This window comes from Pleurodeles waltl, chromosome 6, assembly GCF_031143425.1.
Source record: "Pleurodeles waltl isolate 20211129_DDA chromosome 6, aPleWal1.hap1.20221129, whole genome shotgun sequence".
Classification (NCBI taxonomy): Eukaryota; Metazoa; Chordata; class Amphibia; order Caudata; family Salamandridae; genus Pleurodeles; species Pleurodeles waltl.
In genome coordinates, this window is record NC_090445.1 from 1,272,083,055 (window position 1) to 1,272,101,409 (window position 18,355).

The 18,355-nt window shown below is 47.9% G+C and overlaps 1 protein-coding gene across 1 annotated transcript in view; it reads left to right on the plus strand.

The window, feature by feature from the left end:
* PCBD1 (pterin-4 alpha-carbinolamine dehydratase 1) overlaps positions 1-18,355 on the plus strand; it is a 204,906-nt gene that overhangs the window by 86,940 nt on the left and 99,611 nt on the right. Inside the window, exon 2 of the mRNA XM_069240570.1 lies at positions 5,720-5,851. Within this exon, the coding sequence (XP_069096671.1) occupies positions 5,720-5,851 (132 nt within the window). The remainder of the gene's footprint in view (positions 1-5,719; positions 5,852-18,355) is intronic.

Below are 18,355 nucleotides of genomic sequence, written 5' to 3' on the forward strand. Positions count from 1 at the left end.
TATTGGAGCCTCAAGTGTTTTCTCCGGCGCAGACGCCGAGGCCGGCGTCGGGGTCGCCTCCGAGACAGGCACCCCAGTATCCGGCTTTTCCCACCCCTGGAGCCGATAGTTCCGCATTCTTGAATGCGATGTATGCCATCTTCCAACAGATGGCTCCAGGGGGTGCTCCGGCTGGGCCTTTGGCCTTTTCTTTGGGTGATCCTGCGCCTCTTCGGCCGGCACCCTTTATGCCCTTTCTCCCGTTTGGGAACGTGGGCTCGGCGCCAGTGTCGGCGCCGGTGGCCGCTCCGGTGGCTTCGGAGGGATTGGCCCCAGGGATTTCCATCCCGTCGACGTCGAGATTTCGGCCTGTGACTCCGGTGGGTCCATCTGTTTCAGCTGCTCTTCAGTCGGCGCCAAAGTTACCCGTGGCGCCGGATGCGGCGTCGGTGGCTTCGGAAGATCGGCGCCGATCTCCGACTTCGGCGGAGGCATTGTCGACTCCGCGGATTGAGCAACGACTGCATTCAAGGAGGCGTGCTCTCCGGGTACTAGAAGAGCAGGAGTACCAACGAGCCCTAGAGGAAGGAGAGCTAGAGGACTCGGGTGATGGGCTGCGTGGACTGGAGTCGGCCAGTGGGCTGGACACTTCCCCTGAGTGGGACCTTTCGTCCCCGGGGGAATATACTGAGGAAGCTGCTTCCTTTCATACAGTGGTACGGAAGGCAGCTAGTTTTTTGGACCTGCCTTTGCCGGTGGTGGAGGCAAAACAAAACCTTTTGACGGAGGTGTTGCATCCGGCCTCCGCCGCGGCGGAGCCTCTGTTACCTTTTAATGACGCTCTGCTGGATCCGGTTTTAGAGGTGTGGAAGAGGCCGGCATCTTCCCCAGCAGTTCACAGAGCCGTGGCCAGGAGGTATCGGACGGCTCCAACTGATCCTGGTTTCCTATCTAGGCACCCTACGCCGGAGAGCTTGGTAGTGCAGGCCTCCTGTTCGTCCAAGTCAGCGCCTGGTTCTTTCCCGACGGTGCCTGGGGACAGAGACTCAAAAAAGCTAGAGGCGCAGTCGAAGAAGATTTTTTCGTCCTGCAGTCTGGCGTTAAAAGCCACTAATGCGACCTGTATCCTGGGGAGATATATTCATGCTCTGATGGATGACATCTCCTCTTCGTTTACAGAGCTTCCCCAGGGTCTTTTGGATCTTGTCTCTGATGCCCAGGCTGCTGCGACCCAAATTATCCAGACGGGACTGGATACCACCGACTCGGTAGCCAGAGCAATGGGCACAACTGTGGTGGAAAGGAGACCGGCCTGGCTCCGTAACTCGGGCTTTTCGGCAGATGTACAGTCCACATTGTTGGATCTCCCGTTTGATGGGGACAAACTGTTTGGGGCTAAGGCTGATTCGGCCTTGGAACGTTTTAAGGAGAGCAGGGCCACGGCTAAGTCGTTGGGACTCCAAGCTCCTTCTTCCACGGCCTCTTCCAGATTCTTCAGGAGGTTTCGTGGATTTGGGCGTGGCTCTTCCTCCTCTTCCTTTCGGGGAAGATATCAGCAACCTGCCTCTTCCCACCCCTATAGATCTTTTAGGGGGAGGGGTAGGGTCCGCACCAGGGGAGCCTCTCAGCAGCACTCTGCCTCTTCCTCATCCTCTGGCGGGGTGCAGCAGGGGAAGCAGCCTTAGGCTTCCACCATTTCCCACTCACTCCTCTCCTGTAGGGGGAAGATTACAGCATTTTCTCACCAAATGGGAGACTGTTACGTCGGACACTTGGGTTCTCAGTGTTGTGGGAAAAGGCTACACCCTTCCCTTTCGGGAGTTTCCGCCCCTCATCCCGCCCCGCCCTTCGTATTGTTCACAAGAACACCTCCTGTTGCTAGAACAGGAGGTAGAAGTCCTCCTTTTAAAGGGCGCGGTGGAGTTGGTCCCGGAGCAGGAAAGGGGTCAAGGAGTTTACTCAAGGTATTTCCTGATTCCCAAGAAGGATGGTCGTTTGAGACCAATTCTGGACCTGAGGATCTTGAATTGGTTCCTCAAGCAGGAAAAGTTCAAGATGCTGACCCTAGCACAGGTGCTTTTGGCGTTGAACATGGAAGACTGGATGGTGTCTGTCGACTTGCAGGATGCTTACTTTCATATCCCGATACTCAAGTCACACAGGAAGTATCTCCGGTTTGTGGTGGGATCGCAACACTACCAGTTTGCGGTCCTTCCGTTTGGTCTTACTTCAGCACCTCGAGTCTTCACGAAGGTGATGTCGGTGGTTGCGGCAGAGCTCAGAAGGAAGGGGATAGCAGTATTCCCTTACTTGGACGATTGGTTGATCAAAGCCAAGTCCCCGGAGCTTGTGTTGCGTCATCTGCAGTCAACAACCCAGTTGTTGTTCGACCTAGGCTTTTCGGTGAACGAGCCCAAATCTCACCTGGAGCCCTCTCAGCGCCTCCTGTTCATAGGGGCAGTACTGGATACAACATTGGGTCCGGCCTTTCCTCCGCCTCAGCGGATTCAAGATATTCAGGATTTGGTTCCAATGTTTCGAAATGGAGCGGTAGTTCCAGTCCTCAAGGTCCTTCGTCTGCTCGGTCTTTTTGCCTCCTGCATTCTGTTGGTCACGCATGCTCGCTGGCACATGAGGGCTCTTCAGTGGTGCCTCCGAAGGCAGTGGTCTCAACACAGAGGGGATCTAGAGGGTACTGTCAAGATCTCCAGAGATGCTGCTGTGGATTTGAAGTGGTGGATTGCAAGCAACAATCTTTCACAAGGAAAGCCGTTCCAGCAGTCGCCACCAGTGGCCACAGTTATAACGGATGCTTCCACTCTAGGGTGGGGAGCTCATCTGGGGGATCTGGAGATCAAAGGTCTTTGGTCTCCAGAGGAACAGATTTTTCACATCAATCTGTTAGAGTTACGGGCTGTACGTCTGGCTCTCAAGGCCTTCCTCCCTTCCCTTCGTGGTCAGTCGGTACAGGTCCTAACGGACAATACTACCACGATGTGGTACATAAACAAGCAGGGAGGAGTGGGGTCGTACCTTCTCTGCAGAGAAGCTCTTCGACTATGGTCCTGGGCAAAGGACCATCGGATTTGCTTGATAGCAAACCATCTGGCCGGAGTCTTGAACGTGCGTGCGGACAGTCTCAGTCGCCACTTCTCGGCAGACCACGAGTGGCGTCTCCATCCAGATCAAGTCCGTTTAATCTTCCAGAAGTGGGGGTTTCCTCGGGTAGATCTGTTCGCCACTCGAGAGAACGCGCATTGTCCGTTGTTCTGCAGCCTTCAGTATCCGATGCAGGAAGCGTTGGGGGACGCGTTTCAAATGACCTGGTGCGGCCAGTTGCTTTACGCGTTTCCTCCCATACCCTTGATTCCTCGAGTATTGAGGAAGATTCGCCAAGACCGGGCTCTAGTAATCTTAATAGCTCCGGATTGGCCAAGGAGGGTGTGGTACTCCGACCTTCTCCAACTCTCAACGTGCCCGCCGCTCCGTCTCCCTTTCAGGGCAGACCTCCTCTCACAGTCGCAGGGGCAGGTTCTACACCCCAACCTCCAGAGTCTGCACCTACATGCCTGGAGATTGAACGGGGCAACCTGATTTCCTTCTCTCTCCCGCCTGAGGTAGTGGATGTTATATTAGCGGCCAGGCGACACTCCACTAAATCTATCTACGCTAATAGGTGGTCTAAATTTGTTGCGTGGTGTGGAGAGAGGCAGATTGATCCTTTACATGCTCATCTATCGGACGTTTTGTCTTTTGCTCTATCTCTGGCGCAAAAAGGTTGTGCAGTGGCTACCATTAAAGGTTATTTATCGGCCTTGTCAGCCTTCATATGTCTTCCAGACCAACCATCTTTATTTAAATCCCCTATTGTTATCAGATTCTTGAAAGGTCTTCTAAATCAATATCCTCCAAAGCCATTCGTTATGCCGCAATGGGATTTGTCCTTAGTCCTGACTTTCCTTATGGGGTCCCCTTTTGAACCTATGCATTCTTGCCCCTTGAGGTATTTGGTTTTTAAAAACAGTCTTCCTGATAGCTATAACATCAGCAAGGAGAGTGAGTGAGTTGCAGGCCTTATCAGTAAAACCCCCTTATACAACTTTTTATGGGGATAAGGTGGTGTTGAGGACCAAGGCTGCTTTCCTCCCGAAGGTTGTTTCACCCTTCCATTTGGCTCAGGCAATTACTTTGTCCACGTTCTATCCTCCGCCTCATCCTTCCAAAGAGGAAGAAAGACTGCACCGTCTGGACCCAAAGAGAGCGTTGAGCTTCTTTATCGATAGAACAAAGGATTTCAGGCTGGAGGATCAGCTGTTTATTGGATACGTGGGCAAGAGGAGAGGAAAGGCAGTCCACAAGAGAACACTATCCAGGTGGGTTGTTCTTTGCATTAAAATATGTTACTCTTTGGCAAAGAAGGATCCTCCTGAGGGCATTAGAGCTCATTCCACCAGAGCTAAGTCGGCCACTTCGGCCTTAGCCAGAGGTGTTCCTGTGGTCGACATCTGCAAGGCCGCAACTTGGTCGTCCCTTCACACTTTTGCAAAACATTACTGTTTAGATTCTGAGGTTAGAAGGGACGGCCATTTTGCACGGTCAGTGCTGCAGGATTTCTTGGTTTGACCATTTAGGCACCCACAGCCGGGCGTGGTACTGCTTTGGGACTCCATTCATGAGGTGAGGAATCCACAGGTAGTTGTATCCATCAGAAGAACGAGTTACTTACCTTCGGTAACGACTTTTCTGGTGGATACATTAGCTACCTGTGGATTCCTCACGGTCCCACCCGCCTCCCCGTTGCCTTTATGGTCTTGCCAAGTAATCCTTGAGTGTGCTCCTCTTGGTCTTTGAGGGTGCAATAGATGTATATATATAATATATTTATATATATATAGGTATATGTGTATATATCTTTATGTATATACTTGGTGTGTGTATATATTTTAAAAGAGAGAGTTTTATATATATATATATATGTACATAAAAAGATTTACAGTTATTCATACAATGTGGTGTATTTTTACAATATAATGGATGTTGCTTTGTTCTTTCATTGCATTACCTGGTTGTTCTCAAGCACGTAAAAAATGATTGGTACTGACGTCCGCACGTCGTCGAGGACCTCTTATTGCCTGTATGACGTCAGACGGCGTCGCGTGCGAGACAGTGACGTCCTCGTCGACGTGCAGAGACTAGTAAGAAGATTTCCGTAGAATGCTGGCGCCATGGGAGTATTCATGAGGTGAGGAATCCACAGGTAGCTAATGTATCCACCAGAAAAGTCGTTACCGAAGGTAAGTAACTCGTTCATTTGGTTGATATGCAGACTAGACGCGTTACATAGTCCCCAGAGCCCACACCGATGTTCAAGGTTTTAAAGAAAGACCCTCTTCTTGCCTTACAATGAATGCTGTGATAATATTGCACAATAGCATTTTTTTTTTTAAATGTTTACAACTGTCAAGCGAATATAACCTAAAATTGATCTGTTTCTTGTGTTGTTTCCCATAGACCAGGAATCCCCTGCTTTTGCACAGAGACTGACCTGGGGGTGGTTGGGGAACTGGGGCGGGGGGGGGGGGGTATTACAATCCGTTTTATTCACCTGACCTGTTTGAACTCTTTTGCAGAAAGACAGAACTGAGGGGGGATGGAGGGGGGGGGATTCGGGGGAGGAGTAGTTACATGCAGTCTTATTCACCAGACCTTTTTTTTTCCCTCTGTTTTTTCGCTATCGAAGGCTGGGAAAGCACATCAGCTGAGTGGAGAAGAAAGGGAGCAGCTTTTGCCCACCCTAAGGTCTGTAGGATGGAATGAACTTGACGGGAGAGATGCCATCTTCAAAGAATTTCACTTTAAAGATTTCAACCGGGTATGTAAACTGGTCCCACCAGTCTAGCAGATGATAAATGTCAGACAAATCGAACAAGCTCAGTTTAGCAATTGTGCTTTAGTATTAATCAATGGAAATTGGAGATTACTTTTGTTATATTTGGAATCCCCACCACCACCACCAACAACTATAAATCCATTGAATTTGTGGAATCCCTGCTGGATTATCACGAGGTAATGTTTGGAGCACAATTCTATGCATTGCATTGTGAACAAACTTTCATTTTGCAGTGCAAGGCATACTCTAACCCTTGCACCATAAAATTACTTTTCACTCACTTCTGTCACAAACCACGCGTCATGAATATTAATATGGCAGGAATTGGCTTGCAACTCCGGGTAAAAAGGCGTGAATGCTTTTACTCTCTGTTTCTTAAATACAAAGGCTCACAGTGCCACAACAAGCTGCATATTCTGACTGTGACATCGAGGAAGGACCGACTGTCTCCTTTTTCCAGTGTCTGCCTAATGCAGTATCAGAGTGTAAGTTGTCAATTTTGGACAACTTACACCTTGAATGAATGTATAAATGAAATATCATTTATACAACGCACAGCTGCTTCACCAGAAGCACCCCGGTGCTCAAGACTAGTAAAGTGGAAAGGGTAATTGGAGTTCTCTGAAGAGATTAGTTTTTAACAAAGCTTTAAAGGCTTTTTTAGTGTCAAACTCTTTAAGTGGTTTAGGAAGCAAGTTATTTTTGTTTGCTGTCAAATACACAAAGGAGCATCCCCCCAAACCTCTTCTTATGTATCTTACAGATAAATAATAATCCCTAGTTGAAGGAATGTAGAGTTCTGCTAGGAATATACTGTTTAAATCTCCTTTGTAAATAGAGACGACCAGAAAAATGAAGGGCCTTGTAGGTGATGGTGAGAGCTTTGAATAGTATCTGCTGTTTAAAGGGGAGCCAGTGTAAGGTCTTAACGTTTTTCATAGTGGATTGTCTTTTAGAACATTTCAAAATAAGTCAAGAAGCCGCATTTTGGACTAATTGTAGCTTATTAAGGAGTCCTCAAGGTAATCCTAGATATAGTGAATTTGCATAATCCAGTTTGGTGTGACCTTTGCATGGATTACCATCTTGCAAGAATGATCTGTCATAGGGTCTTCTTCAAAGGTTTTAACAGAAAAAAGCACACTGCTGTGATCTTTCTCACCTCAGGCTTGAAAAATGGCTGATTGTCAAAAGTGACACCAAGTTTCCTAACACTACTTCTCTAGGAACTGAGGTAGGACCTAAGTTGCTTGGCCACAGAGATGTATCCCTGGGAGAGTGTAAGGCTCCAAAGAACACCATTTCAGCTTTATCTGAATTTAGTGTCAGATAACTCTGTTTCATCTACTTCACAAGGGTAGTCAGACCGCTCTGAGCACATTCCACCAGCTGTCCATTTGTTGGAAAGAATGCATACACTATACGTCATCAGCGCAGGATACTAAATTAAATCTCCAGTTCTTCACAAACATGCCTAGAGGAGCAAGATGGATTATGAAGAGAGTGGGGCTTAGGGAAGAACCCTGAGATACCTCCATAACACATTTTCTTAAAATCCAAAGAGAACAGAGGAAGGTGTACAGCATGCTCCATGTCCGATATAAAAGATTTGAGACACTTGTATTCCATCTTGTTAAAGCCGGCATATCTCGACCGGTCTGCAGAATCTCAAGAGATACAGAGTCAAAAGCAGCCAAGTGATCCAGCAAGATGACTACTGCTTGTTTGCTCAAGTGTTTATTCTGACAAATTGTGCCAATTAGAGAAGTGCAACTTCCGTATTGAATCCCTTTACGAAAGCCAGATTGGGAGGGATGCAGTGAGTCATTTGTTTTAATAAAGTGTGATATCTGGCTATTGTCAGGGCTAACAGTTTACCCCGAGCTGCAGGAGGAAAATTAGTCTATAATTGTTCAGACTAGAGGGGTCTGCATTTGTGTTTTATTTTCTTTTTGTTTTGTTTTTTTGAGTTAGCGGGAGGGAACAATCATAGCCTTCTTCCATAGTTTGGGGAAAATGCCCAATTTTAATGATTGATTATGTAACATTTTAATGTTTACAGAATGCTCCTGATGCTACCCTAAAAATACTTCAAAGCAGGGGTCTAAAGGAGACCCTGATCACACGGAAACCAACACCTTTCTGTGTCTTCCAAGGAGATGTGAATATGTCTGCATGGGAAGACGTTTCTTGATACAGCTCAGGACCAAGTGACAAATTGGAAGAGCCGGTGGTCTTATTGTCTGAATCCAGACCAGAGTAGATGCTAATACTCAATCAATTAAACAAGATCTGTAATGCGCAACTAATCATCCGCTAGGATATCCAGGTGCTTTAAGGTCTCAGCGGCTCAAACGAATAGCGAGTTCTTGAAAGCTTTATGGGATTCAGGATGAGAGGTGGCGGTCTGGAGATGTGTGGGGAGGCTGTTCCAGGTTTTTACTTATTTGTGTGAGAAGGCACTTCTGCTTTGGTGGATGAGTAGAGTGGTGGCAAGCTACAGGGAGGTGGAGCGAAGTCTTCTTGATGGTTGGTGAATATTCATGTGGTGGTTAAGGTAGGCAGGTCCTTGGTTTTGTGGATCTTTGTGTGCAGGGGTCAGTAGCTTGGATAAGCACCTCTTCTGCACAGGCAGCAAGTGGAGTTACCTGAGGTGTGCTTTGATGTGGGATCATTGGGGAAGGTCTAAGATAATTCTGGCTGCCACATTCTGCATGGTCTGAAGTCTTTGTAGGAGTTGCAAGGCAATTCCTACATAGAGGGTGTTGGCATAATCTAGTTGAAGAAGCAGGCGGAGGAGACATTGTTAATATGTGGTTCCGTGATGAGTCTGTTGTCAGTGATTATTCTGAGATATCTGGCATGTAGGGCGGGAACGGGTTCGGGTCCTAGTTCTAAAGGCCACCAGGAGTCGTTCCATGTGTTGCTGCTCTTGCCGAAGATCAGAACTCCACTCCAGTCATGTCTGTGATTAGCTGCAGACAGTTTTCTTTCATCCAGTCGGCGACACGTGGCAGTAGAAAGACTTTATTCGGTATGAACAAATTCAACCATTAAAACAGGTAAACAAAACAGTACATAGCCCAATTACCAATAAAAACAATATATAAAATATCCATTAATTAAAAACAAATAAAACCTCATTATTAAGAATTTAAAAAAACAATTCTTAAAAATACTCTGCATTCCTGCGCCAAGTAATAGCTCCCTTCAGGAACGATTCCAGCCCCCGCCAAACCACTACGTCTGAAGCCATTTGCAGCCACAAGAAAGCAGGGCGATATTGCACAAAACCCTTGGGCCTCAGCAAAGGGAATAAATAACGGCGTCTCAAAGGTGCAAAAAAAAATATAGAATAATGTAAAATGGGTCAAGGTCTGCAAAGACACCCCGTCACAGGGACACAGTCTAATAGATGTTTCACCATACTCACTTAACGGGAAACGTTAATTGCTTCTAATAATCCCGAAACGAAATCGAGTGATAAGAGACCTTTCCCTCACATCATTTAGCATGATAAAATCCCTGACCGATTTGTTTTCCCTAAAACCTCCCCCTCTCTTTTGGCCCCCAGGATTCTCAAGAAATTATCCTTTACCCAGTTTTTATCACGGCTGGTCAGACCCTCAGGAGTGTCAAACAAGTCAGGCCGCCCCAGATCGTGGGCCGCCTTTCTTATGTACCTCAGCCAGGGAATATTCTTTGCATGGTCACAGGCCAAGCAGTCCCTTAGAATCTCTCTACTAAAGATGGCATGTTCATTACTCCAAATAGAGATCCATAGCAAGAGGGGAGGCAACTGAATAGTGTCTTGTACAAACTCGAGATCCAATTCCAGATGAAGGCAAAAACCAGAGGTATTTTGGCCAACTCCCAATAGCCTTCTGCAGAAACGGTTTTCTTCTACAGTAAGGGCTCGGGTATCCATATACCCCCAAAGTGCTGCACCATACAGCAGGACAGGAAGACCTTTCTGCCTGTAGATTTCAAACAAAGACTTAATGGGTTTACTTCCTACTCTTGCAGCAAATTCAAATGTAGCACCAACTGTAGCATGTAAAAGCGTACCCCTTCTGGTAATACAAGGTTTCCATGAACCTTTATCGTCAAAGATGACCCCTAAATATGGGAATTCATGAACCCTGCTAATAATTTGCTCTTCAATCTTCAGCTCCCCCACCCTGCTCAAAGGTCTACCACATACCATAAAGTGTGATTCTTTTTATAGTTAATCTCTAAGCCCAAAGCTGACATAAAAGAAGCATAGGTTCTAACTGCTTCGCGGAGGCCATTCATAGTGCGGGCCATAAGGACCGCATCATCCGCGTACGTCAGTACAGGGACATTAAAGCCATTCACCTTAGGGACATCCCTGCAGTGTTCCACCAGGAAGTCAGACAATCCGTTTGTATATAAAAGAAAAAGAGTGGGGGCCAAGACACAACCCTGGCGAACGCCCCTTGTGAGCTTAAAAGTCTCTGAACACTCCCCATTTATCCCCACCCTCATGTTTGCAGCCATTCCTGAGTAGAGGTACCGAAGCCACTCCACAATGTTAGGATCCATCCCTATCTGATTAAGCCTCTCCCACAATATAGCCCGATTTACTGTATCAAAGGCACAGCTAAAGTCCATGAATGCAAGGTAGAGAGTGCCCTTCCTAGCTTGTGTATATTTCCCAATCATCATCAGTAGATTAAGGCACTATTCCCGAGTGCCAAGACTTCCCCTAAATCCGTACTGGTCCCGGCTCAAAATTTCATTATCTACCATCCAGGCCTCAATACGCCTTAAGATGATCCGGCCCAGAATCTTCGCTGAAGAATCAAGGAGGGAAATGGGTGATAAGACTTAGGATCATTCCGGTCCCCCTTTTTAAACACTGGGATAATACAGGCCAATCTCCAGGAGGCAGGAATTCCCACAGTAACTGCAGCATTAAGAACATTTAACAGGATATGCACCCATAACTGAGGACAGGATTTATAAAGATCCATAGGGATTGAATCCGGGCCTGGGGCTTCATTACTAGCACTAGCCTGGAGTGCATCAATAACCTCCTGGAGCGAAAACCTGATAGCTAAATTGGGAATCACATCATACTCATTATCCCGGTTATTTCTTAAGGGGATTCCCTCAAAAATGTTGCAAAAATAATTTACCCATACCTCGGGGGCAATATTGCAGCCCAGACCCTCAGATGTTACTGTTTCAAAAGAACCTCTATTTACCACCTTCCAAAACAAACCAGTGTCCTTAAGGACTGTAGCACGCTCCAGTTCCTCCTATGTTTTTCTTTAAGTTTTAACTTATTTTCCCTCAGAGCCCTTTTATACTTAATCCTTGTTTCTTTCACAAGGGCACTATCTCTGGGCTATTCTCTTAGGGCCGTTTTCATGTTTACCCTAGCATCGTCACTGGCCTTACCGAACCACCCACATCTACGCTTACTGGGGCGATTACCTATTGAGAGTAAACAATCTCTAAATGCTGTGTTTATTTCAAATATTGCAGCCATAACTTCCTTGGGACTAGGAGTCTCTACCAAAAATATTTCCATGAACAAATTTAGGTTGACCCTCACCCCCCTTTCTACAACTTATTGGGAATCTTCCTGTTTCCAACCAACTCGCCTGCCCTGATCTTTTATCTTCACAGATACGGGCCCACCCCGTCCTAGTTTACATAGAGCCACTGGGTTTTTAAAGCAAACTGTAAGGGGGTTATGTTCACTAATGCACTTCCCTAACACCTCTCCGCCAATCATCAGATCTTTCAGTAGTGGGGACACAAAAATATAATCGATTGTAGTGCCAGACCCTCTACCCACAAAAATTGGGAGCTGGTAAGTGTCTACTACTTCAATATCACGGAACTTTAGGAGGCCCATCTTCCTACGTCCCTTAATCAGAACCCTGCCTCTAGAATCCTGAACACCTTCCGCTGAGTAATCCTCACAATCGCATTCAAAAGGATTTACCACTGTACTAAGTCGTCCCAACTTTGCATTAAAATTTCCTGACACAATGGTGTAGGAAAGTACCATCTTGCCTGGCATGTTACCCCCATATTTCACTGTATATATGTTGTTTAGTTGTATGTGTCACTGGGACCCTGCCAGCCAGGGTCCCAGTGCTCATAAGTGTGCCCTGTATGTGTTACCTGTGTGATGACTAACTGTCTCACTGAGGCTCTTCTAACCAGAACCTCAATGGTTATGCTATCTCATTTCTTTCCAAATTGTCACTAACAGGCTAGTGACCAATTTCACCAATTTACATTGGCATACTGGAACACCCTTATAATTCCCTAGTATATGGTACTGAGGTACCCAGGGTATTGGGGTTCCAGGAGATCCCTATGGGCTGCAGCATTTCTTTTGCCACCCATAGGGAGCTCTGGCAATTCTTACACAGGCCTGCCACTGCAGCCTGAGTGAAATAACGTCCACGTTATTTCACAGCCATTTACCACTGCACTTAAGTAACTTACAAGTCACCTATATGTCTAATCTTTACCTGGTAAAGGTTGGGTGCTAAGTTACTTAGTGTGTGGGCACCCTGGCACTAGCCAAGGTGCCCCCACATTGTTCAGGGCAAATTCCCCAGACTTTGTGAGTGCGGGGACACCATTACACGTGTGCACTATACATATGTCACTACATATGTATAGCGTCACAATGGTAACTCCGAACATGGCCATCTAACATGTCTAAGATCATGGAATTGTCACCCCAATGCCATTCTGGCATTGGGGAGACAATTCCGTGATCCCCCGAGTCTCTAGCACAGACCCGGGTACTGCCAAACTACCTTTCCCGGGGTTTCACTGCAGCTGCTGCTGCTGCCAACCCCTCAGACAGGTTTCTGCCCTCCTGGGGTCCAGCCAGGCTTGGCCCAGGAAGGCAGGACAAAGGACTTCCTCAGAGAGAGGGTGTTACACCCTCTCCCTTTGGAAAAAGGTGTCAGGGCTGGGGAGGAGTAGCCACCCCCAGCCTCTGGAAATGCTTTGATGGGCACAGATGGTGCCCATCTCTGCATAAGCCAGTCTACACCGGTTCAGGGATCCCCCAGCCCTGCTCTGGCGTGAAACTGGACAAAGGAAAGGGGAGTGACCACTCCTCTGACCTGCACCTCCCCTGGGAGGTGCCCAGAGCTCCTCCAGTGTGCTCCAGACCTCTGCCATCTTGGAAACAGAGGTGCTGCTGGCACACTGGACTGCTCTGAGTGGCTAGGGCCAGCAGGTGACGTCAGAGACTCCTTCTGATAGGCTCTTACCTGTGTTGCTAGCCTATCCTCCTTCCTAAGTAGCCAAACCTCTTTTTCTGGCTATTTAGGGTCTCTGCTTTGGGGAATTCTTTAGATAACGAATGCAAGAGCTCATCAGAGTTCCTCTGCATCTCTCTCTACACCTTCTGCCAAGGAATTGACCGCTGACTGCTCTGGACGCCTGCAAAACCGCATCAAAGTAGCAAAGACGACTACTGCAACCTTGTATTGCTGATCCTGCAGCCTTCTCGACTGTTTTCCTGGTGGTGCATGCTGTGGGGGTAGTCTGCCTCCTCTCTGCACTAGAAGCTCCGAAGAAATCTCCCGTGGGACGAGGGAATCCTCCCCCTGCAACCGCAGGCACCAAAAGACTGCATCACCGGTCCTCAGGGTCCCCTCTTAGCACGACGAGCGTGGTCCCTGGAACTCAGCAACTCTGTTCAAGTGACTCCCACAGTCCAGTGACTCTTCAGTCCAAGTTTGGTGGAGGTAAGTCCTTGCCTCCCCACGCTAGACTGCATTGCTGGGTACCGCGTGATTTGCAGCTGCTCCGGCTCCTGTGCACTCTTCCAGGATTTCCTTTGTGCACAGCCAAGCCTGGGTCCCCGACACTCTAACCTGCAGTGCACGACCTCCTGATTTGTCCTCCGGCGTCGTGGGACCTTCTTTTGTGACTTCGGGTGAGCACCGGTTCACTCTTCTTCCAGTGCCTGTTCCGGCACTTCTGCGGGTGCTGCTTGCTTCTGAGTGGGCTCCTTGTCTTGCAGGGTGCCCCCTCTGTCTCCTCACGCAATTGGCGACATCCTGGACCCTCCTGGGCCACAGCAGCATCCAAAAACCCTAACCGCGACTCTTGCAGCTAGCAAGGCTTGCTTGCGGTCTTTCTGCACGGAAACACCTCTGCAAGCTTCTTCACGACGTGGGACATCCATCCTCCAAAGGGGAAGTTCCTAGTCCTGTTCGTTCTTGCAGAATCCACAGCTTCTACCATCCGGTGGCAGCTTCTTTGCACCCACAGCTGGCATTTCCTGGGCATCTGCCCACTCCCGACTTGAGTGTGACTCTTGGACTTGGTCCCCTTGTTCCACAGGTACTCTCGTCTGGAAATCCATCATTGTTGCATTGCTGGTGTTGGTCTTCCTTGCAGAATTCCCCTATCACGACTTCTGTGCTCTCTGGGGAACTTAGGTGCACTTTACACCTACTTTTCAGGGTCTTGCAGTGGGCTATTTTTCTAACCCTCACTGTTTTCTTACAGTCCCAGCAACCCTCTACAAGCTCACATAGGTTTGGGGTCCATTTGTGGTTCGCATTCCACTTCTAGAGTATATGGTTTGTGTTGCCCCTATACCTATGTGCTTTCATTGCAATCTATTGTGACTGTACATTGCTTGCATTGCTTTCTATTGCTATTACTGCATATTTTTGGTATTGTGTACATATATCTTGTGTATATTTGCTATCCTCATACTGAGGGTACTCACTGAGATACTTTTGGCATATTGTCATAAAAATAAAGTACCTTTATTTTTAGTATATCTATGTATTGTGTTTTCTTATGATATTGTGCATATGACACCAGTGGTATAGTAGGAGCTTTGCATGTCTCCTAGTTCAGCCTAAGCTGCTCTGCTAAGCTACCTTTTCTATCAGCCTAAGCTGCTAGACACCTCTTCTACACTAATAAGGGATAACTGGACCTGGTGCAGAGTGTAAGTACCCCTTGGTACCACTACAAACCAGGCCAGCCTCCTACAAATGGCACAAAATTCCAGACCCACCTCCTCAATTCTACACTTCAGTACCTGAAGAACGGGGAAGAGGGCCCTAATTTGGCACCCCACATCCCACAGGCAATATACCCTGATAGTTACAGTTAATTTGGAATGCACACACTATTTTGGAGAAGCGGATTAGGGTAACCAGACCACCTTTCGAGCGGCCTCCAAGGGACCGCACAGCCGGGACTGCAAATCTGTCATATCCATCCCATGCTGCCTGCCCATCCGACCAGGTTTCCTGGAGCATGATAATATCGTAATTAGCCAGGCACCTGCCCCATGCCTGGTCAGATAACTTGGCATCATACCCTGCAATGTTCCATGAAATGAGACCGCACTGCGGAATCTCCCCCTCCAGCACCGCCCCTGGCATAACACTATTCTGAAAAGCTGCCCGGTTTTCTGTCTGAGTCTTAGTGCATTGTCAGTCCACCCCTTCCAAGTCAGGATTTCTGATGCAGTCAGCTCTCCTGCTGGTTGACCGCAGGGCGTTCTGACCTAGGGGGAGATTCCTACCGAATTCAGGAGAAAACTTAACACCCTGTTGCATATGATTATAAAAGTAACCCAAAGGGGCCATACCAATTATTCCTACTCTTTGGAGAGGTGGGCTATATGTGGAAAGAAGCCGTTGGGCCAGACCAGGATATCTGACATTTATAATAATACATTCCTCATTTCCCTCCTTTTTTTTTTTTTTTTTTTTTTTAGGCCCGACCCAATCAATTCTTCTAACAAACAAAACGCCCTTGAGATCCTTACATGAAAAAATCGCAATTTTTACTCAACCAATGGCCAGTCTTATTTTTTAGTTGGGCCGTAGATTCATTAGCACCTAGAACTTTTCTTCAACAGGTTCTGATTATACTTTCCACCCAACTGTTGACAATCTCCCCCCCCCCCCAACTGCCACAGATCCAAAGTCAGGTTGCCTGCTTCTACTAGAGCTGGTTTCTGCCCTCCCGCCCATTGGTAGGGCAGTAGATGAATCCAACACAGACTCAGCACAGGCACCGTGAGCCCCAACATTTGAAAGTTTATCCAATTGCTGTGGCATTCTCCCCAGGGCCCCAGAAGCTTCCTCCTGCAAGATCACCTCCTCACTTGGTCGAGACAGACAGCTGGGGGCCACAAGTCCCGCCTATAAGTTGGCTGGCCCTCCCTTGCTCACATAGCCAAGAAACCTCTTTTTCTATAGCCAGTAATTTCGCCACAACAGGAAACAGAATATCCTCGATCATCTCCTTAAATTTTAACAAGAAATTAGTTGCATCACAACCCAAAGGCTGGCAAAAGTCAGGACCACTATTCAGCCCCTTGGGGATTTCCAAAAGAGATGATTTTATTTTGGACACCGTTTTCTTTAATATCTTTTTCTTCCTCTGGGAGGGCTCCAATTATCCAGGGGACAGGCCGGGGGAGAGGACAGCAAGAGCCTTTTACTTCTTCTCGAAGGCCCTGAACCGCCAAGATCCCCCATTATCTCAGCATGGGCGAGCTCAGGAGGGGCATATTGATCTCTCCCACGATGAGCCACCTCCTCATCCAAGCCCTCCGGGGGATCACTAACTACTGAAACATGACGCCAGTCATCCATCTCCATGGATAGTCTCCTCTCCGCCAGATCAATTTCCTTGGTCACAACCCCAACAGCTCTTGCAAGAAAGGAGTCCAATGTGGTGTTTGAGCTATCCTGCCTTCCACCACCACTCATAGCTCCAGTTTGCTGACCCTTTTTCCTGCCCATTGCGCAAGAGGTAGCACCTCACTAAATACGTCAGCAAAAGTCACAGATTAAAACACAGTCTCTCACCTATATCACACAATGGATCTCCGGCACTGAAAATATATAAAATAAAACACGAACTCACCATCCACGGAAAAATAAAAGGGGGGTGGCCCAGCCCAGCCTCTAACGGGCGATGACGGGCACAAGACGGTCTTGCCCCTGGCCCGGGTGCGGCCCGCGCAGCGGGAAAAGTCAGTGCGCTATAAGCGCTCCCAGGGCTTGCTCCGCCCCCTGCTCGCCACGGGTTCTGGGACACAGAGTCCCCCATGCTCCAACCACAGAATTCACGTCACCGCGTGTCATACATATGTGGAAGTGGATTTTGGTGGTCGTGGGGTAGTTGGTGCACAATAGGATGAGGTGGGTGTAGTCTGGATAGGGGATTATGCTGAGGCAGTGTGACCTATAGATGTTGGCTAGCAGGGTCTTATATGGGTTAAAAAGCATTGGACTGAGGGTTGATCCCTGTAGGACGCCGCAGGTGATGTCTTTTGGTTTGGAGGTCAAAGGAGGCGGGTGAGACAAATGGGATCTTCAGGTGAGGAAGGTGAACCATTTGAGTGCGTCTCCTTGGATGCCAATATAGTGGAGTCTTTTGATCAGTGTGTGGTAGGATACAGTATCAAAGCCTGCTGAGAGGTCGAGGAGGATAAGGTCTCTGTCTCTCCTCAGTCGAGTAGGGGTATGGATGTCATCCATTGCTGCGATTAGGGCTGTCTCGGTGCTGTGATTGCTGCAGAAGCTGGATTGTGAGGAGTCAGGTAGCTGGTTCTGCTCCATGTAGGCCATGATTTGCTTGTTGATGATTTTTTTCCAATACTTTGTGGGAAAGGGAGCAGGAAGGTTGACAGTCTGCTGTGGGTCTGTGGTGGGGTTTTTGTGATTAGTGATTTCACTTTGGCATGTTTCCAAGAGTCTGGGATGGTTGAATTGTGATGGAAGTGTTGAGGAGAGTGGTGAGTTCATGGCCGATCCTTTGGTTTCGGAGATTGAAGATGTGGTGATGGCAGGGGTCTGTGGTGGCTCCAGAGTGAATGGATCCAGTGGTGGAGGTGGTGTCCTCGTTGGAGAGAGTGCTGCCTTCTTTGTTGCTTTTAGCAGGTGCCGGTAGATGTTGAGGGAGGTCTTGAAAGCTGTCCTAGTGGAGGTGGCTTTTCTGGCATGTCACTTCCTCTCTGTCTCTTTGTGGTCTTGTTTAGCTGTTCTTAGTTCAGGGGTGTACCAGCTGACCTTTTTGGAGGGTTTTCTCTAGATGCTGCTTTTTACGAGGACAATGCTCTCAGCACAGTTGGTGATCCAGGCTTTGAAGTTCTTCACTCCTAGTTTGATGACAGTGGCGGAGCTGGAGGTGTTGAGGGAGTCAGTCCATTTAGTCTTTGAAATGCTGCTCCACACTCAGTGGGGGGTACTGAATGTCTTGGTGGTGTCAGTGCAGGGGCTGATGATGTTGAAGTGAATGACGGAGTGGTCAGTCCATGTGAGTTTGGTGACTGAGAGCAGCTCCCAGACATCAAGTTTGTGTTTAACAAGAGATCTTGCATTGATTTAAGAAGCTCAAATCTGATAATTCACCAGAGAAGGAGGCTCTGCAGCCCAAGGACCCTCTGTGTTGTAAGACTTAGGGCCTCATTACGATCGTGGCGGTCCG